Source organism: Phytophthora sojae (genome assembly GCF_000149755.1).
Source record: "Phytophthora sojae unplaced genomic scaffold PHYSOscaffold_8, whole genome shotgun sequence".
Taxonomy (NCBI): domain Eukaryota; phylum Oomycota; class Peronosporomycetes; order Peronosporales; family Peronosporaceae; genus Phytophthora; species Phytophthora sojae.
Window position 1 is genome coordinate 1,011,700 of NW_009258122.1, and position 25,260 is coordinate 1,036,959.

Sequence of the window (25,260 nt, forward strand, 5' to 3'; positions counted from 1 at the left end):
CAGATGCGCGGGGGTTGCTGCAAGAGTATCTACTAAGTGGATATCTCTCCGCTACAGTTCCAGCTCTCCCGCTTCGATCTGCACATGACGCATACTGGTCTGAGTCGATGGTTGCATTCCCGAATAAGGCATAAGTTTGTTTAACTCGAGCTTAATAAAAAATTCTTCAGACGCGAATCCATAGCAGCGCAAATCGTTGTCACGTCAACTGGTTCATGTTCCTCGCGAGTTTTTACATCCCGAATAACTTGATTGAGCCGAAAACGGAGCCCGACACAATTCCGAGGCCGACGAGAACAACTAGAGCCTTCGCCCACTTTGGTAGCGGGTGACCGTCTGCCACGTTCACCACATTCGTAGCAGGTCGCGAGTTGATTGCTTCCACGATATGCGGAGGATTCGGGGGTGCGATCGCTCTTTCTTCGTCTTCCGGTTGAGGGCTCCCTCTGGAACGCCGAAGTTTGGTGTTCGAGTCAAAGGACTCGGTGTCTGATGCAGCGTAAATTGGGCTGATGTATTTGGCGTTGACCAAGTCCATGCAGCTTGCGACGAGAATACCCACCACCAGGACTACACAGGTAAGGTGCATCTTGTGTTAGGGCCAACTTGGGGAAACGCTGCAATGCTGATAGTATACGGGGGTTGATTCTGGACTGAGTCGCCTTTGTGGAACTCTTTTGAGAAACGATGGCGGGGCAAGCGGGACGCCTAGGTTTTCACCCATTTTACTCAGTTTTGATTATCCTCCAATTGTTTGTTTGCCTAAGAGAGGGCCCGGCTTGCTCGACATCTCCACGCCAACCAATTCAACTCTGAATCTTATAGAGCCGTCATGGATCCCTGCTGAAACACTTCGTCATCTCGCGCTGCAATCTCTCCCAAGCGCATTTTGGCAACAGCATCGCTTACATCCGTGAAGGAAGACGCACTAAGATGGACATCTCGCAGCAGCCGAACAGAGTCGCCCCTTTTCCTTCGCGTTTTACCGGGGAATTCAGCGCCATCTTGAACGTCAAAATCATCCGGATCCGATACAATCTTCATTTTCACGGCAATCTGCTTCAGCTTTCTCACTCGATCCTCTCGGTAGAGGCTGTGCGGTAGGCCTATGAAGCGGCTCCCTCTACTTGATACGGGGATAAACCCATCAAGAACATACCAATAGCCACTTGTGCACTTGTGCAGCTCCTTTAGCAGCTGCAGTTCCTCCGCATTGAACCACTCGGCCAGGGGGATCGAGGTCACGCAGTCGCCATACACGATCCGACGCTTCCAGTCGCCTGTATCAACAGCGCGGAAGATATCCGCAATTGTCGGACACACAAACTCGTAGTCGAAATCGTAGACACTGGCAAGCTTCTGCGCTAGTGCGTTCAGGAACTCCCGACAAGACTCCTCCGCGCTCACTCGCTCGTACTGATGTGGCTTCTTGGTGGATCTTCTACTTTGGAAGCTCCACGACGACTTGAATCTCGCCGTCCGCGGGCTCGAAGTCCAGACCAAAAACTTCCTCCAATTTCCACGGGGAAATCATCTCATCATACTCTGTATCGGCAGGCACTATGAAGAGATGTATTCTACTCTGAAGCTGGGGGAATTTTTCGAAGCGGGCTTCAAGCCCGGAAGCCGTGAGATCCAAGTGCTGGTGGAGCTTCCTCTTGTCAAGCACCACACGATGAAGGGGGTTAAGCTCTGGCACCAAAGCGTTTTAGATGCGTTTGCTCTCACTTTCTTTACCCAGTACGATTTCAAGGTGGCTTCGGGAGCGCCGGCGATTGGCGATGTCTTCAACGCGGTTAAGACTGGTCATTGGGAGAGTCGACAGGCCGAAGATGGCCAGCCAGTGACAAATGTCCCTTTGGACGGGAGTTTAACGGAGGAGGGGTGGAGTCCTCTCAGGGCTTTCAGTGAAGCCACAAACGATGATGATGCCCACAAGTACCTGCAAAAGATGCTAAAACATTGGCTGGCGCTCATACCTGTAAACGCGGAGGTTCCTTCTCAATAGATGTCATACTTGAGTTGATCACATCGCGATTCGATTCAGGCATCACATAAGACGACACTCCTAACTTGGTGTAGGGGTGCAAAAGACAACAAACGAGCTCAGGTTTATGTCATAGGTACTGCAGCTCGCAGGTCGTATACTGTTTTGGATAGATCCGCAAAATACCATGAAAGCTAGTATAAATACTACTACGTATAAGACAATGTCTGTGCAAAAGCTTTGAGGTGTGGTGGCTCATCCCTCCTCTGAGGAACACGAGCAGGATGCGGAACAGCGTCCAGGTCGTGATCGACTTGACGGAGTAGCTGGTGTGGCACACCGAGCAGCAGTTGGTGACGAAGAGTGTGGGGACGGCGGCTAGTGGTGACGGAAGCGAGCCAGTGGGCTACCGTTACGTGCGACAGGAGGTAGCAATTGAAGTTGACGGCTGCAGAAAATCGCAAGGCGAGGTGACCTGCGAACAGGACAGAGAACGAGTATGCAGAGAGGAGAGGCGACGCTGGAGAGCGAGTGTGAGGCCAGGAGGCCACGAGGAAGGAGATGAGGGCCCGAGAGGGAGAGGTCCAAGTAGGCTAGAAGGCGCCGAGTGGATAGGATAGGGTAGATCGATGGGGGTTAGAAGTAAGTGGGGGCAACGAGCTGCGGTGTGGCAGCTCGACCCTCAGTTGCGATTTGTTGCTGGATAGTAACGAGTCAGGACTTGTAATACACTCAGTTGCGCCGAAACGCGGGTTCCTGTGACCTAGTACCAGGGAAGTGTCTTGCGACCAGGGAAGACACGGGAGTAAGTGGCATAAGGTAAGCGATAGTGGCGGGCGGTGCACAGATGAGGGCGATGTATTGAGTAGGGTGGCGGGACCACGGAGAGAAGCTGTGGGGGCGCGAGGTGCACTCCTGGCAGCACCTTGTCCGTGAAGGACAGCGCTTTCGAGTGCTTGGGCGTGCCCGAGTGCCGTGACGGAGATGCTGTTCGACCTGTTTGCATGTCCGGTGGGGGTCGCCTGTGGCTTGCCGGAGCCCAGGTCGATTGTATTTCCCCTCCCAGCCGTCCCTATCCCCGCCACGCCTGGTGAAGGGGCCAGTACCTGTCTGGTTGATCATCGTACTGCCTCGTACCTGCTGGCAGTTGGCGCTATACTGGCCTACCTAGGTGTGGACGCGACAACAACAACGGTGTAAGTTCGTAAGGGTGGACGCGTGCAATACTATGGGCGACCGGGCTAGACGGGACCTGGTTACCTGTGGTAGACGCGGAACACTACGGGTGGTCGGGCTGGACGGGATCTGGCTACCTGTAGTAAGGGACGACCGGGCTGGGGATAGTCCCAGGAGCTTCCTACATGGTGGCCATAAACAGAGCCTCTCTGGGCATGTCAAATGGAGTTGGCATGCGAGCTGAGCTTTCCGTGGGCAAACCCCGCAGCATGGAAGAGGATCGGATGAGAAGAGAGTGAGGAATGGGGAACTGACTGAGATGATTGTGATTAATTGTGTTAGAGCTAAGAGAATGGCTACGAATGTGGTGGCACGTGACGAACGAGCGCAGCGACGCGCTGCATCTGCGGAGCGAGCGGCTGCGAAGGCAACGAGAAGAGCGAAGGAGACGACGGAGGTGGCTGGGGACACTGGCGACAGCGGCACGCTGACACTGGAATCCTCGGTGATCACCAGCACGTCGGGTGACACGCCACTGGGATCGGCGAGTGACGGACGCGGAGGTGGTCGTGGTCGGCCCGGACGAGACGAAGGGGCTGGCAGTGGTCGTGAGCCGGCCGGTGGCAACGACGGCGAACGGTCCACCAGCGGCAGCAGTGGCAACGTGGCTAGAAGCAACTTGACTGGAGGCGGCACGTCGCCCACAGCGGGAGACGGAGGTCGACGTGGCGGCGGACACGGGGATGACGGAAAGGGGGGTGACGGTGGTCACGGTGAGCGGGTTGGTCAACGTAAGGCGGCCACCAGCTTCTCCGGCGGCTACGTCGACTTGACGGGAACTGGAGGTGGCGGCGGACACGGTGGCGCTGGTCCTGGACGCGCATCGACCCCACCACCGACACTTGGAGCAGCGAGAATGAGAGCGGCGGCGGCACCCATCGTCGTCCGTGAGAAGACGAAAGCACTGAAGTTGACGAAATTCAAGGGGCTTGACGACATGATGCCCGTGAGCATGTGGCTCAAGACGGTGCGTCAGGAGGTGCGTCGGCAGGCGGTCACCATGGGCGTCGAGTGGAACGAGAATCAGCTGTACCACGAAGTCGCGTCGCACTTGGAGGGCGAGGCGAAGCGCTGGTTCGCGACCGTGATGGGTCGGTGCAGCCGGAAGAAGAGAGCATCAACACGCTAGCAGCGATGCTACGCGCGAAGTACATGACGCAGCGGTCGGGTCCCGAGGTGGTCGACTTGCTGAACGCGCGTCGGCAGATGAAAGGAGAGCGGCTCGTCGACTACGCGCAGGCGCTGCGCGAGATCGCCGAGCGTGGCGAGATCGGCGACGACTGGCAGGTCAGCGCGTTCTTGAAAAGCATGAGCAGCACGGAGGGGGCGACGCACGTGCGCGGACACCGGCCGAAGACGCTGGACGAAGCGCTGAGTGTGGCGATTCCCCAGGTCGGAGACTACGGCGAAGGATACGGGAGCAGACTGGAGGAGGCGATGGCCGCGTGGGACGCACGCGAGGCCACGAGCGGGCGCGGGCCCTTGGCGGCGGCGAAGGCACGCGGCGGAAGAGAGCAGTCGGCAGTCGGCGGCAACACGTGGAATGTGGTCTCGGGGTACGGGCCCGGCTGGGGTGCCGCTCCGAAGCCACCACGGTACGATACGGAAGGGAGACCGGTGGATACCGGTAAAGCCAGTGCGGGTGAGTGGTGGAAGGCCATCCCACCTGGTTTTCAACTGGTACCGGCCGGTACTTCAAGTGGTACCGCTGGCGGTTCAAAATTTCAAACCAGTGGCGGGCAGACGCGTGTTGAGAGCGGCAAGCGGCCGGCAAGCGACCAGAACACGAAGAGACCGGCTAAGACCTTTAAGGTCGAGAGTAAGTACGGAGGAGGAGCGCATGGATCGGGTAGTGGCCCGAGCAATCCGGCGCTGGCTACTCGAGAAGGACGATTGCGCAACCATGAACGCTACATGGCAAGCAGGGCGCCACCGCGAGCGTTCGTGCCGAGAGAGGGCACAGAGTGCTATTACTGCGGCTTCGCGGGGCACTTCGCGCGCAACTGCACGCTGAAGCAAGCTGATTTAGCGGCTGGGGGCGCGACGGTGGCGTCTGAGGAGGCGGCGAACGACGAGAACAGGTCGGGAAACGGTCCGCGAGCATAAGATCCCCGGTCTTATCGCTCGCAAGACCTGATCCGGGTGAGAAGTTGGCAGTAGTACGAGGGCGGGTCAACGGGCAGCAGCAACGGCTCCCGCGTGGTGCTGCAAGGACGAGTGCGACAGCGACCAGGAGCCGGAGCAGCGGAGTGAAGAAGGTGGCAGCTGGAGCGGCGAGGAAGCAAGTCCGGCACGGCGTGGCTGAAACTGGGGATGGCGGCGTGCTGCACGCACGGCATGCGGCTGGTGGAAGAGCGGTTCTGCGGTCTGGGGATGGCGCGGCACAGGCTGTGTCCGTGGCCGTCACAGCTGCAGACAAGAACGAGGTGGCGAGCACGAGTGGGAAGTCGCGCGTGATGACGGAGACCAAGCACGTGCGGTTCGTGGTGGCCGATCACGGCATCGGGGAAGAGTTCGTTAGCGAGGAGCAGACGCCGATGACAAAGACGGCCAAGGACAAGGTCGAGAAGATGCTGGACGTGGGCAACGTCGGCGACACGGGCGCAGACAACAAGAAGCGCGCCGTGGTCGGCTTGGCGTACGCGAGCGTCAGGAAGTCGAACGAGGAGCTGGAGGCTGCGGTGTCCAAGCGGCTGGACGAGGGGCTGGAGCAGTTCGGCGCGGATGGCACGGCGGTCGATGTGGCGAACACTGACAACGCGGTAACGAACGGCGAAGGGGGTGACGACGGCTCGCCCGAGTCGGTGCAGAAGGTGATGGCGGCGGAAGTGCGGCGACAAGACGTTGTCAAGGCCAAGGTGCTACGTGTGAAGGCGGCGGAAGTGATGCAGAGAGCTGCGCGTGCCGACGAGGAAGCGCGGCACCTGCAGAAGCGACGGAAACGGAATGAGCGAGAGCGCGTGTGGCGTGAGCGACGTGCTGCACGTGGGCAACTCGACGGTAGGAAAGCAGGGACGGCGCGAAGGCTGTAGTGATGGTGGGCGAGTCGAAGGCTCGCACGAAGCAGCCCGTGCCCCAGTTCGTGGCAATGGCAGCGGACACCGAGGTGATGGCGAAGGGCGACGAGCTCGTCCACGTGTCGAGGACCAGACGGAGGTATGAGAAGTTGGCGCGCAAGGCGAGGGCGCGTGAGGACCGGAAGCTGCGCGAGTGGCTTGCGACGCAGTCGTACCCGGACAAGACGTACATGGCGTTCGTGGACACGAAGCGGTGGCACGGCAAGGGCGGGCCACGACTGCTGAGTATCGAAGAGGAGACGGCTATCGGATTCATGCCGCCGAAGGCAACGACGGTGGTGACGAGAGTGGCGCGGCGAAGGACGCCGAAGAGGAGCTACCAGTACGAGAGTGGCAGCGTCTACGCGGCCCCGAGTGTCGTGTGGACGGAGGACGGTGCGAGACCAGCACGAGTTGGACGACTACGAGCTGTGCAGGCCCCGGCGGTGGACGCACAGCCAACGGCCAAGGTCGAGATTGGAGACGAGTGGCGGGACATCAAGTTGGACACCGGCGCGCAGTTCTGCGTGGCCGGCGAGGCATGGAAGGAGTACGGCGAGCGGCTCGGCACACTGCCACCTGTAGACTTCGTCGAAGGGTCCACAGGTGCAGTGGCCAAGGTCGAAGGAGTGTGGCGGTTCAGATTCAGGACGCAGTACGGGCAGAGCATGTTGGTAGACGCGCTGGAGGTCGAAGGCGCGGCCGAGGAGTTCTTGCTCGGCGAGGATTGGATGCTGACGAACGGAGTCAAGATTGACTTCACGTCCTGTGAGATGAAATAGTATGACGGAGACGACAAGAAGGTCGTGCCGTTCAGCTGCACGGCGGAGAGCGAGAGCGAGGAGAGAGCAGTAAAGGTCCGTCTGGTGCGGAAGGAGCGAGTGCAGACGCGGACGTCTCATCGTGTGGAGCTGGCAGTGGCAGCACCTGAGGGCACTGTGGGTTTGATCACGCCCGCCCTCGGTGTAGAGCCGCACCTGTTGCTAGCACCCACATTGACAACAGTTCGTAATGGCAAAGTGGTCGTTCCGATCATGAACTTGATAGGGCGTACCTCGAAGTTACCGTCTCGCGAGAAGCTGGGAACTTGGGCTCCGACAACTGAGGACATGCAGATCATGGAAGTGACACCGGTGAGTTCGACAGAGAGCGCGTGAAGCAGTGGCTGCAGGAGAATCTACACGACGAGAACGCACCTCTGAGCAATGAAGACGAGCTGAAAGTCGGAGACATGGACAAGGAGGACAGGGAGTTGTTATTGCGGATGTTAAGACACTACCCTACGCTACTGGAGCCACGTGAGGGGTGTCCACCTCAGACTACGTTGGGTGTGAGTCACGAGATTCATACTGGGAGTGAGCCACCGATCAAAGTGCGGCCACGACGGCACTCGCACTCGGAGCAGGCGGCCATTGACGAACAGACGGACAAGCTGTTGGCAGACGGAGTGATCGAGGAGGCCAATGGGGCCTGGGGTTTTCCTGTCGTGTTAGTGCGCAAGAAGGACGGCTCGGTCAGATTTTGTATCGATGATCGCCTCCTAAACGCTATCACTAAGAAGGACGTGTACCCTTTACCTCGAATCGACGACACATTGGACAATTTGCATGGAGCAAGGCGCTTCACCAGCCTCGACTTGCACGCGGGATACTGGCAGGTGGCTGTTGCAGAGAAGGGTCGTGATAAGACCGGGTTCATCACAAGGAAGGGGTTATTTCGGTTCGTCAGGACGCCGTTCGGGTTAGCGAACGCGCCTGGCACATTTCAACGGATGATGGACGCTGTATTACGGGGGCTTACGTGGCAGAGCTGTCTAGTCTACCTAGACGATGTCATTGTGTTCTCGAGAGGCAGTGTAGCCCAGCATGTAGTGTAGCTGGCAGCGGTGATGGAGCGGCTGGCGAGGGCAGGCTTGTCGTTGAAGGCGAGCAAGTGCTCGTTTGCATCGGAGAAGTTGAATTATCTTGGACACGAGTTGGACGGCGCCGGAGTGCGCCCGATGCCGAGTTTGGTCGAGAGCGTGAAGAACTTCCCCACCCCCACGGATGCGACGGAGGTGAAGAGGTTCGTTCACATGGCCGGATACTACAGACGGTTCGTGCCGGAGTTCGCTGCGAAGGCGGCTCCGATGACTAAGTTGTTACGGAAGGGAGTGGTCTGGCACTGGGGAGAGTCTCAGCAGGCTGCTTTCGAGTGTTTGAAGAAGGCGTTGACGGAGAGGCCGCTGTTGGCTTATCCTGACTTTACGAAGTCATTCAGATTGGTGACGGATGCGTCACAGGTGGGGCTCGGTGCCGCTCTTGCCCAGGACCTGGGGCAAGGCGAGCAGCCGATTGCCTATGCATCGCGGATCAACTCGCCTACTGTGGCAAAGTACAGCATCACGAAGTTAGAATGCGCAGCAGTGGTGTGGGCTGTAAAACTTTTCAGACCGTACCTCTATGGACGAAAGTTCGTGTTGATGACGGATCATGCAGCCTTGAAGTGGCTGATGACGTCGAAGGAGTTGACAGGGCGGTTGCATCGCTGGGCTTTACAGCTCCAGGAGTACGATTTCGAAGTAGTGTATCGCCCGGGCGCTGGCAACGTCGTGGCGGACGCGTTGTCCAGGGCACCGGCGCGAGTCGTGACAGCTGCTGGGCGAAGAGAAGTCGAGCAGCGGCGGCAAGGACGAGGAGAAGTCGAGCAACGAGACGAAGGACGAGAAACAGCAGGCAGTGACGGCCAGCTGACGAACCAGATGATCAAGGACGAACAAGCATGGGATCGCACCGTGCGGAACTTGGTACAGAGGGGCAAGTACCGCGACGTAGAGATCGTGGTCGAGGACGGAGTGGTGCACATCGTGGAGCGTGACGGCAGCAAGCGGGTGGTGCTCCCCACCGCGCTGTGGGCAAGTGCTCTTCGTGAGAGTCATGATTCGATCTACGCGGTCATCTGAGGACACCGCAGACGTATGCATGTGTTGCTAGAAATTACTGGTGGCCGGATATGCAGGTGCATGTCCGCCGGTGGGTGCGGGCGTGCAGAGATTGCGGCACGCGGAAGGCGAAGGCCAAGGAAGTGATTCCGGCTCATCCCTCCTCTGAGGAACACGAGCAGGATGCGGAACAGCGTCCAGGTCGTGATCGACTTGACGGAGTAGCTGGTGTGGCACACCGAGCAGCAGTTGGTGACGAAGAGTGTGGGGACGGCGGCTAGTGGTGACGGAAGCGAGCCAGTGGGCTACCGTTACGTGCGACAGGAGGTAGCAATTGAAGTTGACGGCTGCAGAAAATCGCAAGGCGAGGTGACCTGCGAACAGGACAGAGAACGAGTATGCAGAGAGGAGAGGCGACGCTGGAGAGCGAGTGTGAGGCCAGGAGGCCACGAGGAAGGAGATGAGGGCCCGAGAGGGAGAGGTCCAAGTAGGCTAGAAGGCGCCGAGTGGATAGGATAGGGTAGATCGATGGGGGTTAGAAGTAAGTGGGGGCAACGAGCTGCGGTGTGGCAGCTCGACCCTCAGTTGCGATTTGTTGCTGGATAGTAACGAGTCAGGACTTGTAATACACTCAGTTGCGCCGAAACGCGGGTTCCTGTGACCTAGTACCAGGGAAGTGTCTTGCGACCAGGGAAGACACGGGAGTAAGTGGCATAAGGTAAGCGATAGTGGCGGGCGGTGCACAGATGAGGGCGATGTATTGAGTAGGGTGGCGGGACCACGGAGAGAAGCTGTGGGGGCGCGAGGTGCACTCCTGGCAGCACCTTGTCCGTGAAGGACAGCGCTTTCGAGTGCTTGGGCGTGCCCGAGTGCCGTGACGGAGATGCTGTTCGACCTGTTTGCATGTCCGGTGGGGGTCGCCTGTGGCTTGCCGGAGCCCAGGTCGATTGTATTTCCCCTCCCAGCCGTCCCTATCCCCGCCACGCCTGGTGAAGGGGCCAGTACCTGTCTGGTTGATCATCGTACTGCCTCGTACCTGCTGGCAGTTGGCGCTATACTGGTCTACCTAGGTGTGGACGCGACAACAACAACGGTGTAAGTTCGTAAGGGTGGACGCGTGCAATACTATGGGCGACCGGGCTAGACGGGACCTGGTTACCTGTGGTAGACGCGGAACACTACGGGTGGTCGGGCTGGACGGGATCTGGCTACCTGTAGTAAGGGACGACCGGGCTGGGGATAGACCCGGGAGCTTCCTACACTTTTACTAAATTTTTTGGATCTAAAATTCACATCGTCTCTTTATCGACAATATACAGCTGTCCTTTGAGCATAGTAAAGCACGTTGGGGGGTCAGCAGTCGTTCTGGATTATTGAAGGCGAGCCCCATCAAGCTCACGGAGTGAGTGCGAGTTGGGGCTGTCCCCTTTGGGAGTGGTTGTGGTGGGTGTCGAAGAGTCGGGTGCGTGCCGCCGGGCGTGCGGTCGAGCGTGGGATCTTTATCAAAAGGGGCCACAAATCCATCAGCACTTTATCATTTAGGGCCACAAACCTGTCAAAGAGTTGGACTTAGCGCAGTACCGTAAGAAGTACCGTCGATAGCCGATTGCTGTCCAGCCGACCGGTACAGCGTTGCAGCACAGGTGTCAAACTGCAACGCAACTCAAGTAGCGGAACGCGTCGCAACGAAGTCTAAGCTAGGCACGTTTTGCGGTTTCATTACAGAACTGCTGCAGATACGTACATGTATCAAAGCAATTGACTAGTAGTCCATTACGTACTTACTCCAGGACTTCGTACGACCTCAAAGAAATATCACGATCCAGTAACACCACATTGGATCGCCATCGAGTTTGTAAATTACCAGTAATTATTAAAAATAAGCTTATGGCAAACCAGCAACGCATCCGAAACGACTGCCCAAAATTGTGCAACCTCCGAAGAATGGCTTGAATTACCGGTGTGGAACGTTTGCCACAGGACAGCACCCAGTTGCTTGCATACTCATGCCTTCGCTACCAGCAAAAAATAAACTAGCTCTGCTTGTGTGTCATCCTAATCGCCTTTCAAGATTAACATAGGCGCTGCCAAGTTGTAGATCGAGATGCGGTAGTTAATCTAAGTTCGAAATTGTCGCGGTTTAGAACGTTATGTACCCCCTCAGCTCAACCCAACATGTCGATGATGTGCTCGTGCAGGCACTCGTCTACGGTAAAAGTTCCGCGGTAGATAACACTTACGATCGTTGTGTAATTAACCTAAATGCACCTTATACACACAAGTGTAGATCGAGTTATGTTGTGCTGGTACTCAGAGCAAGGCGCCATCGATTCAGGAAATAAAATTAAGACCGGTCTGGCGTTCGAGTCATCTATGATTGCATTAACTACTACGCGATAAGTTGCAGGTAACATTGCCGTAGTCTAAGCTTGCCAAAAGCCTTTGCCCACTGGCTTGATCAACTGTTTCAACCTTTAGCCGTGCAGAACGAACTGCTCAAACTACACTACTGCCACGTTCGGCTGGGGACAAAACATGTACCGGTTGCCCGGTCCAAGAAAACCGCCCGCTTGAATGGCATGCTAAACCTACTGGTGACCGCGCGCGGCTTGGTGTGCGTGTGCATCTTGGTGTCCCCGTGCGCCTTGGTGTCCGCGTGCGGCTTGCCGTCCACGGTCACCTCGTCCTTCTTCAACGTGGCTTTATCCTTCCATCGGAAAACATAATGTCCCCGCTACACTCGGAAATACACCTGTAGCAGATTTCATAATCAAATCTTGCCGTAAGGAGGTAAGCAAAAACCTCGAGTGAACGTACATGTATTTGGTTTGTTCTACTATCGTATACAGTAGTATCAAACAAGTGGCGTGTACAGCGTGGCGATGCGTCTTCGCTCAGCACTGCTAGGACAACCTACTGTACCAATGCGCACTTACATCAAATCGACTGGCAGGGGGGACTCTTTCGGCGATCCTCGTTCTCGAACTGGCGTTCTCGAAGTGACGACTTACACGCAGTCGCTCTTGTTGACGTGGAACTTGCCCGTCTTCGAGTCCTCGCAGCCGCATTCACTCGTGTTGGGGTCCTTGATGCAACCCGTGCCGACACCGGGCTTCGTGCCATTGATGTTGACCCTATTAAATTTAACGCACAGAGAGAAGATATTAGAGCGATGGTTTCCACCACGAAGGGGGAATACGAAAGCCACTTACTTGTCCCAGAAGAACGTCCAGCAGTCCTTATCAACAACCATTTTTGAGTTGACCTTGCACGTGTAGGCGTAGCAGTCTCCGTACGGGTAGCCGTGGTTGCCGTCGTACTGGTGGTCCTGCTTGAAGACCGCGTACGTCTGCTTGTTGTGCGTGCGGGTGTTGTACGAGCACTCAGAGGCCTGGATGGCCGTGGACACCTTGGTCACCTTGCAGTTGTGCAGCTTGGGGCACTTGCCCTTCAGGTTGGAGTGGCACGGGTCCAGAGTCGCGTTCACAAGCGCGGGGGCGGCGAGCAGACCAAGAGCGAAGGCGAAGGAGAGACGCATTTTGGTTAGGGACTTGAGGTGTTGGCGGCAAATTGGCGAGTGAGGACAAGCAGCGAGAGATCGCCAAGTATTGGTATTTGGGGGTAGATATTCGTCCCGATTTCGAGCGCCATCTGTGCCTGTGTGCTTGTGGGTCACTTCGAGCGTACTGTGCCAGCTTTCCAGCTGGACAAATACTCTTGGTACGCTTTGGGTGGTCGCTATCCGCATCGTTTCACGAACGTGTGCAGTATCGGTAGTTTGTAGAAATTCAATTGTGTCAACCGCAACAACACTACAGTACTGTGCTTGAGATCGCGCACCACATGCATGCCCCCGCTTGTTTCTGTTTCGACGTGGCTACATGCAGTGTATCTCAACGCCACAAAGTTCGTGGCACGAACGCCCAACTCACGCCTCTAAAACCGTCTTTATAAAATCTCGAACAGGAACTTTGGAGTTCTCCTCGTTACAAAACCAAGCGTTTTTAAAATTCCGTAACGATAATAGACGCCGATTTTAATTAAAATTATACGAACTTTGGTATTGTAATGCAAGACGGGCGGATGACCGATCGGGTGGTTGCCTGGGAAGCTTGAAGCTTGAGCCAGGGGATACGTACAACATCATTCACATTGTTGTGTTCCTTGACATGTGAACAATGTTCAATAAATTCTTTTGATGTCGTCCCTCCATATTGTGTTACATCTACAGATGGACTGTTCTGTAAACCGAATCCATGCTGACTCAACCCAACGACAACAGTTCCTTTGCGCACATAACTCAGTAGCTATATGCAATACACACACTGAAAGAGCGGCACTGCAGTTTTCGCGTTCTCATCAAGTTGATAGAATCGCTCAGTGAAAGCAGAGCATTATGTAGTAAGTAAAGCTAGCTTTATGTTAGCATGATGAAAGCGACAGAAACTTCCTCTGAGGGTTTAATACGCACCATCGGGGTTACAACCTGGTTCACGATAGTCACAGTGTTGTGGAGATATTCCATTGGTAAACCTTTATAGCCCGCTGTATCATGTGAATAATTTATTCAGAATAAGTGTACAATTCATATTTTACTGTAACTTACAGAAGCATCAAGTCAATGCCTCTTGGGTTCATATTCCAATGGAGCAATCAAGCTCATTGACAGCACCCCGTTGAAGTGTCGTCGGATATCTTGGTTCACAAGATCGAGAACGTGGTTAAAGCCACGCTTCAACAATTCCGCGAGTTCAGCGGGGGTAGTTGCGCTGGAGCACTTCCGACGCACGAAGCGAAGCATCCGCAAGGCTTGGTCGAGCGTTCGATTCTCCACCTCGACTAAAATACGCGAGTAGATCGCGTCGAAAGCAGCCGACTGTGCCCTGGTGTTGCTGGTCGAGTGTCCATCATCATCTTCATCCTCCTTATGGTCCAGCACGGAAACTTCAAGACTCGCCACGAGATTCGCGAACAGGTCTTCAATCGCAGGTAATACAACCGGAGCTGGCTTCTTCTTCGTAGATTGACCGGGATTGCTGTCGGATGGGGCTGGTGGCCTTGGGATGGGAGCAACTGTCGACGTAGGTCTGCGCTTCTTCGCGTACCGGTCGATCTCCCGGCGGATAGCAAACGGTAGCGAATGGTAGACTTCCGAATCGACTTGTGACAGTCGAATGTCGTTCAGCGCGTCTTCCTTTCCCGAGTTGACCACTGAACTCTGCGCAGCGCGGGCAAGTCGGCTGTTCGACTTGGAATCAAATATGTTTCGTGCTGGGTGTCTCCGTCGTAGCGGGGCTTTTCCGTTGGTCTTGCGCTTTGGTTGGGGCAGCCGGGTAGGTTGGGCAACAGTAGAGGATGGCGCAGGCGCCCCACGGCCATACAAAGCCAAAATCTCTTGCCGAAGCTGCTCCGGTAGCTTTTCCAGCACGTCCATATTGATCTGGGAGAAGGTTGTATCAGCAACGTCACGAGTGCCCGTGCTTCGCCTTGGTTCTTCATTTTTTGTTTCTTGGTTGCTCTCGGATCCCTGGAGTGATGCAGTACTCCCTGCTTGTTGACCGGAGTCCTTTAGCCACGCCTTGAAGAACTGCCCACTTTTCTGGTTGACGCCAGGAGCATCAGACACAAGTTTTGTCGCCTGGACGCCAACTCCACGTAGCTCTTCACTGGGAAAGTTAAATTGCCGAAGAAGCTCAATGCACGCTTTTCCAATCACAACCTCATCGTCGGTAGCTAAAGACAGCACTTGGCTCTTGGAGAAGTTATCGCACACGCCGTGACCCATGAACTTCGATGGCTCGATAGGAGCACCTTCTCTCCGCTTCTTGATCAGCAGTGTCAAGCACTTCGTCCGCACTTTCAGGTTCCTAAGGCGGTGGCTGAGCTCCTCGCCTAGAGCCATCAAGAACACCGTCGCGTCTTCCCATTTCTCAAACCGAATGCCGAAGTTCACGACAGCGGATACGCTTTTGCGCATCATGTTCGACTCCATCGACAACGGGCGCAGATCGATTCCACGCGCGTAGTTGAACAGCATCTCCCCCGACGCCTTGCCAAGAGATCGCACCAGTTCACCTTTCGTCATGGAGATCACCTGTCCAACATCCTCTACACCCATATCATCCAGCTTCGCTCCCGTCTTGTACCCAACTCCAGGGAGATCACTGACCTTCAGCGAGAGCATGAACTCTTCTGCCTGGCCACGATCCTCGATTTGGTAAATGCCATCGGGCTTTGCCTTCTTCGAGCAAAGCTTGGTTAGCAGCACGTTGAAGGACACGCCAACGCTGGCAGGACACCCCGTTTGCTCGAAGATCTGCTGTCGAATTGTCTTCGCCTTCTCCATCCCGTTAGTTCCCTTCCCAAACTCAAGAAAAGCTTCATCACAGCTCACAGCCTGCACGTACGGAGTGTGCGAGAAGAAAATGTCGTAAATCTGGAACGAGACGCGCTGGATGGCGTCGAACTGGTACGGTAGCACAACTAACTCGGGACACAATTCCTTTGCTGTCTGCATGAACATACCAGCCCCCACTCCTTTCGCGCGAGCTAGATAGCTACACGACGAGATCTCGGAAGACCCGGCATTCCCCGAGTGAGCGACGGCAACCGGCACCTTCTGCAGTTCTGGCCGTCCTCTCACTGCCACCGCCACGAAGAAGCAGTCCATGTCCACGTGGAGAATCACCCGGTCACTAGACGACGCTGGCGCTCTTGTCACCGGTCCTCCCTTGTACTTTGCCTGGAACTCGGCAGCCTTCTGCTGGAACGTCGCTCTCCACGTGCCGATATGGTGCAAGCGAGACTTGGCGAAGAAGTGTCGGACGAACTCAGGACCATCTCGCGTCGAATTGGTCCGCAGCTTGGTCGTCGAAGTCGCATTCTGCACCGGCGGCAAAGCTGGCGGGTCTTCAGGCACATCCAATCCGACCTCCTCTTCCTTCTCATCCTCAATGGCTAACAGATCCGGTTCATTGCCATCCTCATCCTCACTTCCTGCTGTGCTAGGGGCATGTTTAGACGCCGGATCGGCAGCACCGGCGCTTGGAGCTCGTTTGTCTTCAAGTTCAACTGCAGGACTGTCGGCTACCTTGGTCGAGGACGCCGACATGGAGCCCGACAGGCTGAAGATGCTGCTCTGGGTGGGGTCGGCGAACCCGGCGTACAGGAAGGGCTGCACTGGGAGCAGCTTATGTTGCTCGATGCTCTGCACGATCCAGTCGGGGCGCACTACCGGCAGGGGCCTCCTCGCGCGCCTACTCACAGGACAACAAACTAATTAACTCACACTTTACCACTTGCGCTCTTCACTTCACTTGACAACTTCAACTTCAACGTTTGACTACCCACTTAAGTTGCAGCAGCTTGGACGCCGGCAGGTGAGTGGCTATAATGTGCGTCACGCGGCCCGTGTCGTAGTGCTCGAAGCCGCCGCCGTGCAGCAACATAAGCCGGCGGATCTCCTCCTTGCTGGGCACCGTGTAGCCGTCCACATACACGTGCACGCCCCGGAAGAGGCCGGCGCTGTCGCTGTCGGCCTCTGCTGCCCCCGCGGCGCTCTCGTTCTGGTTGCGCAGCTTCTGGATCTTGTGCGACATGTACACGCCGAAGCTGCCGCCATGGTGCTCGCCCACGCGCTTCCTGCCGGCACCGGCATCGTGTCGGCGTCGCATGCTGCCGAAAGGTATTCCACCGCCCCGTTTTTCATCCACTGACAGCGTTAAACGCGTTTTCCTCCAATCGCATCCCGTTCAGCAACACGCCTTTCTTCCCATTGGGTCAAAAGTCCAGCCACTGAAAAGCTACTCGTCCTGCCCGCCCGTCATTCGGCAACGTTTGGCCCAAGGCGCATCAGCCGGACGTCCCTCCCTCGCTCCTCCGTCCTCCATGGCCCCCATTACCACGACGCTCAGCTCGAGCGAGCAGCACGACCTGCTCCCGTCCAGCAACAGCAGCGGCAGCGACGCGTACCTGCTGCAGGCCGCCGCGCTCAAGTCCTCGTCCTCTCCAGCCCCAGCCATGCAGAACTCGGAGGCCACCGCCACCGCCAACGAGTCCAAGGAGCGGACGCTGGCGCGCCTGTCCATGACGCTGCCGTCGCGCTCGCCCGAGGACTACGCGCAGGACAAGCAGAAGCTGGACAAGATGGCGGCGGCCGTGACCACGCTGCTGGAGTGCATCGGCGAGGACCCGCAGCGCGAGGGGCTGCTCAAGACGCCCATGCGCATGGCCAAGGCGCTGCTGTACAACACCAAGGGCTACGGCCAGAGCCTGGCCGATGTACTGAACGAGGCCGTGTTCGAGGAGGACCACGACGAGATGGTCATCGTGCGCGACATCGACCTGTACTCCATGTGCGAGCACCACATGGTGCCCTTCGCGGGCAAGGTGCACATCGGCTACATCCCCAACGGCAAGGTGCTGGGGCTCAGCAAGCTGGCCAGAGTGAGCGAGGTCTTCTCGCGCCGCCTGCAGGTGCAGGAGCGCCTGACCAAGCAGATCGCCAACGCCATCATGGGCGTCATCGAGCCCAAGGGCGTGGCCGTCGTCATCGAGGCCACGCACATGTGCATGGTCATGCGCGGCGTCGAGAAGAGCGGCGCCAGCACCGTCACCAGCAGCGTGCTGGGCGTCTTCAAGAGCGACCCGCGGACGCGCAGCGAGTTCATGTCGCTCATCCACAGCAGGAGATAATCGGAGCCTGCAAGGAGGGGGATGAGGAGGTGAAGAGATGCATGAATACGGACGGACGGACGCGCACTTGGATGTCGCAACGGCGTGTGCTCGGCGGAGTCAACCAGAGGGGGAGATGCACGTAGAATTGGGCTCAACTTTTGCTTTACGCCGCCGAGGAGACTTAGAAATACGCCCTTCCGACAGGCGCGCTTGTTAATAGGTAATGCTTTGGCTGCTGTTCGGTTTGGAGTGCGCTGCGGTGTGTATTAGATGCAATCATGCGCTGATGGTAACTGTTGGAGCTCACTATGTCTACTAGGCTCACGAGTAGTCCGAGTCGACGGCCTGGATGAACGCGATGTAGTTGACGTCGTTGGTGACTCTGCGGCCGTCGCGGTGCGCGAACTGGTGTGTGAGTTGCTGCACGTCGGCGGGCTTGAGCGGCAGCTGCATCATGTCGAGCACGGCCGCGAACTGGAACTTGGTCACGCGCGTGACGTTGTTGTGGTCGTAGTCCTGGAAGTACGGCTTCATGTGCAGGCGGCGGTGGTTCACTTCGTTGCGCAGTCGCTCCAGGATCCGCTTCATGGCCTCGTCCACGCCGTCCTGCTTCTGTTGCTCGCCACGGAAGCCCGAGGTCGGCGCCGACACGCCGTGAGAGAAGTCCAGCGCCTCCATGAACGTCCTCCAGTCGATCTTGTCCGGGTTCCTCGTCGAGCGGAAGTGCAGACTGAGCGTGTGGATGTCGGCGGCGTCCAAGACGCACCCGCTGCGGTTGAGCGCCGTGTGGAACTTGGCCAGCGTGATCTCCCCGGAGCGCAGCTTGTCGCCCTCGGCGATGAACTCCTTCAGCCGAATACGCTTGGAACTGAGCTGCCGACGGATCTCGGCCAGGAGCTGCGATAGGTCCGCCGCGCCCGCGAGGTTGTCTCGAGCCCGTCGCTTGTTGGCGTCGTGGTTCATGACGCCGCTCTGGTACAGCTCCTGGCGGAACGCGACGCTGCCCGGCAGCACCAGATTCCGGAGGTCTTCACTGCTGGCGTTGGTCGTGTAGCCGCCGAGGATCTGGAGCGCTTGGAGGAAGGCGCGATAGTTGACGTCGCAGATGGAGCTCAGCGTTGCGCTCGTGCCAGTTGCTGCCTGCTCTCGGAACTTGATCAGCAGAAGCCGCGAGTCCGAAGCCTGAGCTGGCAGCAGAGCAAACATCGACAGCACGCGCTCAAACTTCGTCGAAGAGATGAAGCCCTGCTTGGAGTGGTCGAAGTCCTCGAACGCTGGCTTGATCTCCATCCGCTGACGGACGATGGAGCGCTTCATGGTGAGCAGGACTCGCTTCACCTCGTCTTCCTCCGCTGGCGTAAGGTCTTTATCGACCACGACGCCTCCGAATTGTCCTTCTCGGGTCTCCAACGTCTTCAGATCTTGGTGCGGCTTCTGCTCCAGCCCCTTCACAGTGAAGACGCTCTCCACGTCGTCGACGAAGGCTTTCCACGCGATCCAGTGTTTCCCCATGCTGTCGACCTCTTTGCACGCGTACTCGTCTCCAAGCAGCGACATCTCTTCTCGGGACAGCAGGAAGCCCGCAGCGTTTAGTCCAGCACAGAACTGCGTCGCGGTGATCTTGCCGTGCCGAAGCTTGTCGAAGTCCCGGTAGTACTCCTCCAGCCGAATGCGGTCGCGCTTGATGGTCTGCTTGATGTACCGGATGAGCATAGGCACCGATCGAACGTGCGCCTCGGCCGCAGTCTCCTCGAATGTGTCGGCGCGCAGCTTTGACGGCGCAATGATCTCCGACACGACACCACCACGTGAAGACGGACGGCTGCTTGAACGCTGGTTGTCGTTGCCCCAGTTCTCCAGGTCGTAGCAAAACGTGACGTAGTTCACGAAGCGTTCGCCATGTGAGCTCGCGTACCGTTGCAGTAGCGCCCGCCGCTCGCTCTCGCCGTTGAGCGTGAGCTTGAACATGGCAATCACACGGAAGAATTGGTCGACTGTGATGTGTTCGCGTCTGCCCTTATCGAAGTCCTGGAACGTGGGCTTGAGCAGAACTCGCCGAGTGGAGCAGAACGTGTGAAGACGCTGCATCATCCCCTGATGAACTTCTGCGTCCGAGTCGGTCAACGAACCTCGCATCGCGCGCGAGCATTTGTCCGCAGTCGAGTGGTTCGTGGCCTTGGCGATTGTGGACAAGATGTCGTCGAAGTTGTTGTCCTTGAGCGACTCCAGGTTAGCCTTGCCCTCGACGTAGTTGCAGAACCGGATGTAGTCGACCTTCGTGGTGTCCAGCGACTTCACGCTCCCGTACTTCTGCACCAACAAGTTCAAGTCGTGCTCGGTCACAACAGGGAAGCACAGCTTCACGCATCGTCGGAACTGAGCCTCCGTGCACTTCCCCGTTCGGAGTTGGTCGAAATCTGTGAAGAAGTTTTTCGTGCGGATGCGGTCCCGGAGCACCAGCTCCGACAGCTCCGCCTCGAGTTCTTTGAGCGCACTGGACTGGAAGTCACTGTCACTCCCTCCCGGGGCCGATCGATGGCGCCTCTCCGGCGAGCGGGGCATCGCTGCTCTCGTTCCAGCACCCGATGCGCCTGGGCAGATGTCAAAGTGCAACGCCCGATAGTGCACGTCCAACTTGTCGCCGTACGCCTTTAGCAGGACGTCCATCTCGTCGGAAGATAGCACCACGATGTCCGAGATATCTCGCACGAACTGAGGTCTTGTCACCTTGCCAGCGTTGCTGCGGTCGAAGTCGTGGAACACGTCTTTCAGCACGATGCCCTTGCTCATCACAGCAGCGAAGAGCTTCTGCTTCACGACTCCAAGCAAGGTTTCTTCCGATGGCGTCAACGTTTCGAAGGCGAAAGTCTTTACCACCGGCAAGTCGCTGTGGATGCTGGATTGATGAGCAGGTTTGGCTTCCAGCCCCTTCACCGTGAACACCTTGTCCATCAAGTCGCAGAAGCGCCGGTAATCCACGAAAGAGGGGTCATCCGGGAGCCTGTACTTCGCCACGATGAGGTTGACCTCTGCGGTGGACAGGTGGAGGCCGCTGACATCCAGCGCGCGCTTGAACTGCTCGGTCTTGATCTTCTTGACTTTGTGGATGTCGAACGTCTTCATGAACTCCTCCAGTCGGATGCGGCGCTGCTTGCATAGCACTCGGATCTTGGCCTTCAGCGATCGAAACTCAGGCGAGCTGTGCATCTTGACTGCTGAGTAGCTGCAACTGCTTGTATCCCGGCGTCAGAGCAGATGTCCCCGCGAACGATGAAGTCCTTGGCAGCACCAGGCGAGTCTACACAACGGCAAAAATAGCGGCAAAACACCCACGCGAAAATAAAACCTGGAAAACATATCCGTTCATAGCTCTTACTTAGTAGGGGTACGCATCAAAATTGCCTTGCGCTCAATTGGCATCCACGGCAGGAATGTGCTCCGAGAACCGAGCGCCCTTGGAGATCTGGATATCGGAGTACGGCGCAGCTTGCTCGACGTCCACGTAGTCTAGCGTCTTGAGCTGCAGGAGCTCGAAGAACAACGCGGCCGCGGTTCGTCGGTCTTGGGTCTTCTTAGTGAGCTGCTTGTACGTCACTTCCTCCTTGTTCTGGAGCGACTTTCGCAACACCTTCATCACCTTCACAGTGTGCGGGTGCCACTTGTGCTGGGCAGAAGAAGCGTCTGCGGGGTCAAACTCGGGCACGCTGTTCGCCTCGGCGCGAATGTCGTTCACAGCGCCCAGCTCGATATCCACGTTTAGATCCTCCAAGTCCTCCTCTGCAGGCTCGAATGGCGCTCCGACGCCGTAGTCTAGGTATCCGTCTTGCTCGCGTTCACTGTTTCCGCAGCATATCTGTCAGCTTGGTTCAACTCAACAGGCACGTTTGTTTTAGTAGGGGACACACTTACGTTGTGGTCGGGCCCATGTCTGCGAACTCGAAGTGGTTTTCCTCCTCGATGTCGTGCAGCATCGAGGCATCACACGAGCCCATCGTCACGTCCAGACCAGCCTGAATATGGGAGGTAAAATATTAGTTGTAGGCCCAAAGCACGCAAGACAACGACGAGTACAGCGTACCGAGGTCGAACTGAGGCGCGAGCTCGCGCTCATACGACGGGTCAGTTCAATATCTTCCGCTTGGTTCGTCTCTTTCTCCTTCGAACCGAACGGGAACTTCCGCTTCCTCATGGTCATCTTGAACATACTCAGCAGCTCATCCGCCATGTTGACCATACACGGCCGGAAAAACATGTCGGGACCTGGCTGCAGGTCAAACTCGCTTTTGCCTCCGGTAGTCTTCTTGTACGTGATTTCTCGCGTGCGGGTGATGTCGGAAGTGTCCTCCAGCCCCTGTTTCAAAAATGCCGAGGTCAGCTCTGTGACGGTGTCACGCGCGATTTTCCTCTTCTTCTTGGGCCTGTTTGTCTCCACCACTACGTTGGCCAGAGCCGCATCCAGCGACGCGCGCGTCGAGCCGTTAATGCTGACGTTAATGTCCGTGCTGATCTCCAGAGTGTTGCCGCTAATATTCATCGGGTCGTCAATGGGGTTCTCCACCTCCAGTCCGTTGTCCGCGGGCATCTCGAACGGCGCCTCGTTGAAGCCGAACTCCGGCTGCTCTGCATCGTTCATCAACGAGCTCCTGTCCGTCGATTTGTCTCCAGCATTGATAATACCCGAGTCGTCCAGCGGCAGCACGGGGGCGTCAGCTTCACGGGCAACTTCAATGTCGCTCACAGCGCTGATATCCAGCCCGGAGCTGCCGAAGTTGTCGTCCAGATCGAACGCCTGCCAGTCTCCTCCTCCAAACGAGTCCTCCATGGTAATTCCATCTACAAACAAAATAAATAGTAAGTAAAACAAAAAATAACACAAAATAAGAATGACAATAATACCTCTCTCCGCGAACGCATTATTTTCTCGAATCCTGTCGAGCGGGTCCGCCAGCGTAATATCCTGGCGTCTCGCCACCGTCTGACTGGACGCCGGCACCCACTCGTCCAACGACTGCACATTAATCGCCCTGCAAAAAAGATAAAATAATTAGTAATTATCCCCAATAATAATAATAATAATAATAATAAATAATCTCCCCAACTCACTCGATCGAGTACGTGACTTCGGCCTCGAACTCGCCGAAGTTGGGCACGTTGATGGCGTGCGCCGCGGCCTGCTGGCTGGCGGCGGGCAGGTCCACGACGCCCGGGCGGAAGGCCAGCTTGATCTTGACAAGCGCCTCGCTGCAGTCCGAGTAGAGGTACTTGACCTTGCGCGAGTAGATGCGCACGACGCCCAGCAGCAGGTGGCCCGACACGCGCAGCGCCAGCGGCACCTGCGGGTTCACGATGCTCTGTACGGAGCTGTGGATGTCGGCCGAGAAGATCTGCTGCTTGTTGAGCTTCTTGTCCCAGTGGGCGGCCAGCCAGATCTTGCCCAGCGGGCCCTTCTTGGCCAGGATGATCTGCGAGTAGAACATGGCGGCGGCGGCGGCGGCTGCGTTTTACCGGGGGTCCGTCACCGTCTGCGTCACTGGGGTAAAGTTGCCGACTGGAATGGGAATGGGAATGGCGCCAAAACGTGCTGGGTCGCGTTTAAGTACGATATTAAATGGGGCGAAAACAATAAGTTTGTTTGAATTGGTTGAGGGGAAGGGCAAGCGTAGAAATCGAAATCAATTAATTGATTTGGTGAAACGAAGCAGATGAAGAGGTCCGCAAACTGCATGGATTGCTCTGCTCGACAGGCAAGTGGGCAAGTAAGTGCAAGTGTATATCTCTATCGTTTCTATCGGCTGGTAGTCGCGAGGCGTGTGCGAGTAGCAGCTTGTAGATTCTGCTTTTGAAGACTGTTGCGATGGGTAGTTAAAAATCTCCGTAGTCCGGTGGTTGTCTAGGAACTTGCGCGGGTGGTCGCCCGGTCGTCGAAGTCAAAACGGCAGGTACGTCCCAGCCGCTCCGCAGGCAGCAGAACTCATGTTGGTTGTCCGCGTGGGTCGACAAATTTGAGTGCTCGGTGCTCTCGTCTTGCTCGCTATCCCTGCGCTCGCAGCGATTCCGGGCCAAATTGACCGGCGCAGTTGACGAATTTCTGCTTGGAATCGTGGGCGGCGTGACGAAGCGTTAAGAACGCGACGGGGAAACATCACTACATCACGAAAGTGTAGATTCAGATATGACGGTCGAATGTACAGCACATACCTCCTGTAGACCACCACCACGCATGACAAGTGTTGTTGCCGGTCAGTCCCTTGAGGGCTCATGAGCGTTCCCTCACAGTTCTCGTGGCTGATAAGCGGTGCTGGTTTCGATGGTGTTGGGTGCAGCACCGGGTACTGCCGAGAGTCATCATCCACGCAATGAAAAGCTTGCCATCCAACGCAACAGTCACTCTTACTCACTCTTAAGACCCGTAGCAGCGTGTGTAGTATCCTCGAGGATATATTAACTTACAGCTTCATCTCATCTATTACTGCCAAGCCGCAGCCATCAGCGCGCGTGCGCGAGCAGCAGTTCGTAGGCCTGCAGGATCTCCTTGAACACGGTTTCAGCCTCTGGGTCCTGGTTGCAGTCCGGGTGCCACTCGAGCGCCTTGGCTCGGAACGCGTCCTTGACCTGCTGCTGCGTGATCGAAACCTTGTCAAAGCCACCCATGGGCGTTGATGATGCCTCGATCCCCAGGATCTCCATGGCCTGGCGGACGTCCACCTCGCTGGCCGCCAAGTTGCGCGGGTCGGTGTCGCCCGGTCGCCGCCGCTGCTTGGTGCGGAACTTGCGCGGGTCGAAGTTGAACCAGTTGAAGGGGCACGTGCTGCACGCCACGTCCCAGCCGCACAGCAGGCAGCAGAACTCGAGCTGCTGCCGCTGCAGCGCCGAGTGCGTCGACACGCCCGAGCCGTCACTGCTCTCGTCCTGCTTGGCGTCGCTGTGCACGACGCAGGGGCGGGCCAACGCTGCTGCGGTGCCCACTGCTCGGCTTGGAATGGCGACGGCGTGACGCAGAGCGCGGCGAGGCAGCATTTGGACAAGTGGAGGTGAAGATGAAGTGGCGATGCCGATCCGAGGGGCGCGTGGCCGTGACCCAATGAGCGCCGAGCTACGTGGCCTCCAGAACGAAGCAAGGGGGTCACTTCATCACAAGTGCTCTCCGCGGCGGTTCTCGTGGCGTTGACGATGAAGGTCTGGCAAGAACCTCTTTGGAGCTTGAAGCTCTCGACGCCACAATTCGCCGCATCACTTGGAGGAAGCCATTTGGCAAATTGGCGATGGTCTCGACCAGATATGGAGATCCACAGCAGAGAGCGTCGAGCAGGTGGGGCGGCGACATAACCAGCCGTCCGTCCCACCGACGAGCAAGCCTCTGCCAGGCAAGTGGTTCGCCCGGCTCC

At 57.1% G+C, this 25,260-nt stretch overlaps 8 protein-coding genes across 8 annotated transcripts; 2 read left to right on the forward strand and 6 right to left on the reverse strand.

Moving 5' to 3' along the window:
- Positions 1 to 232: 232 nt before the first annotated feature.
- On the reverse strand, positions 233 to 589 carry PHYSODRAFT_304472 (hypothetical protein; the record flags this gene model as incomplete). Its single annotated transcript, XM_009535122.1, has 1 exon — positions 233 to 589. One exon carries the CDS (start codon positions 587 to 589, stop codon positions 233 to 235), a length of 357 nt encoding a protein of 118 aa, XP_009533417.1.
- A 2,926-nt stretch (positions 590 to 3,515) lies between these two features.
- PHYSODRAFT_250146 (hypothetical protein) lies at positions 3,516 to 5,989 on the forward strand (the record flags this gene model as incomplete). The annotated part of the gene is made up of 3 exons (XM_009535123.1): positions 3,516 to 4,202; positions 4,325 to 5,304; positions 5,457 to 5,989. Coding segments are annotated over 3 exons (2,200 nt in total), but the record flags the coding sequence as incomplete, so codon positions are not given.
- A 6,217-nt stretch (positions 5,990 to 12,206) lies between these two features.
- Positions 12,207 to 12,737, reverse strand: PHYSODRAFT_519040 (hypothetical protein; the record flags this gene model as incomplete). The annotated part of the gene is made up of 2 exons (XM_009535124.1): positions 12,207 to 12,333; positions 12,412 to 12,737. 2 exons carry the CDS (start codon positions 12,735 to 12,737, stop codon positions 12,207 to 12,209), a joined length of 453 nt encoding a protein of 150 aa, XP_009533419.1.
- Positions 12,738 to 13,817: 1,080 nt separating this feature from the next.
- On the reverse strand, positions 13,818 to 16,872 carry PHYSODRAFT_317799 (hypothetical protein; the record flags this gene model as incomplete). The annotated part of the gene is made up of 3 exons (XM_009535125.1): positions 13,818 to 14,123; positions 14,157 to 16,455; positions 16,550 to 16,872. The coding sequence occupies 3 exons, from the start codon at positions 16,870 to 16,872 to the stop codon at positions 13,818 to 13,820; spliced, it is 2,928 nt and encodes a 975-aa protein (XP_009533420.1).
- Positions 16,873 to 17,039: 167 nt separating this feature from the next.
- Positions 17,040 to 18,115, forward strand: PHYSODRAFT_355289 (hypothetical protein). Its single transcript, XM_009535126.1, has one exon. The coding sequence runs from the start codon at positions 17,087 to 17,089 to the stop codon at positions 17,891 to 17,893; it is 807 nt and encodes a 268-aa protein (XP_009533421.1). The 5' UTR covers positions 17,040 to 17,086; the 3' UTR covers positions 17,894 to 18,115.
- An 81-nt stretch (positions 18,116 to 18,196) lies between these two features.
- On the reverse strand, positions 18,197 to 21,082 carry PHYSODRAFT_520840 (hypothetical protein; the record flags this gene model as incomplete). Its single annotated transcript, XM_009535127.1, has 1 exon — positions 18,197 to 21,082. One exon carries the CDS (start codon positions 21,080 to 21,082, stop codon positions 18,197 to 18,199), a length of 2,886 nt encoding a protein of 961 aa, XP_009533422.1.
- A 202-nt stretch (positions 21,083 to 21,284) lies between these two features.
- Positions 21,285 to 23,352, reverse strand: PHYSODRAFT_519994 (hypothetical protein; the record flags this gene model as incomplete). The annotated part of the gene is made up of 5 exons (XM_009535128.1): positions 21,285 to 21,711; positions 21,785 to 21,885; positions 21,954 to 22,708; positions 22,772 to 22,899; positions 22,979 to 23,352. The coding sequence occupies 5 exons, from the start codon at positions 23,350 to 23,352 to the stop codon at positions 21,285 to 21,287; spliced, it is 1,785 nt and encodes a 594-aa protein (XP_009533423.1).
- Positions 23,353 to 24,361: 1,009 nt separating this feature from the next.
- On the reverse strand, positions 24,362 to 24,892 carry PHYSODRAFT_317803 (hypothetical protein; the record flags this gene model as incomplete). Its single annotated transcript, XM_009535129.1, has 1 exon — positions 24,362 to 24,892. The coding sequence occupies one exon, from the start codon at positions 24,890 to 24,892 to the stop codon at positions 24,362 to 24,364; it is 531 nt and encodes a 176-aa protein (XP_009533424.1).
- Positions 24,893 to 25,260: the final 368 nt, after the last annotated feature.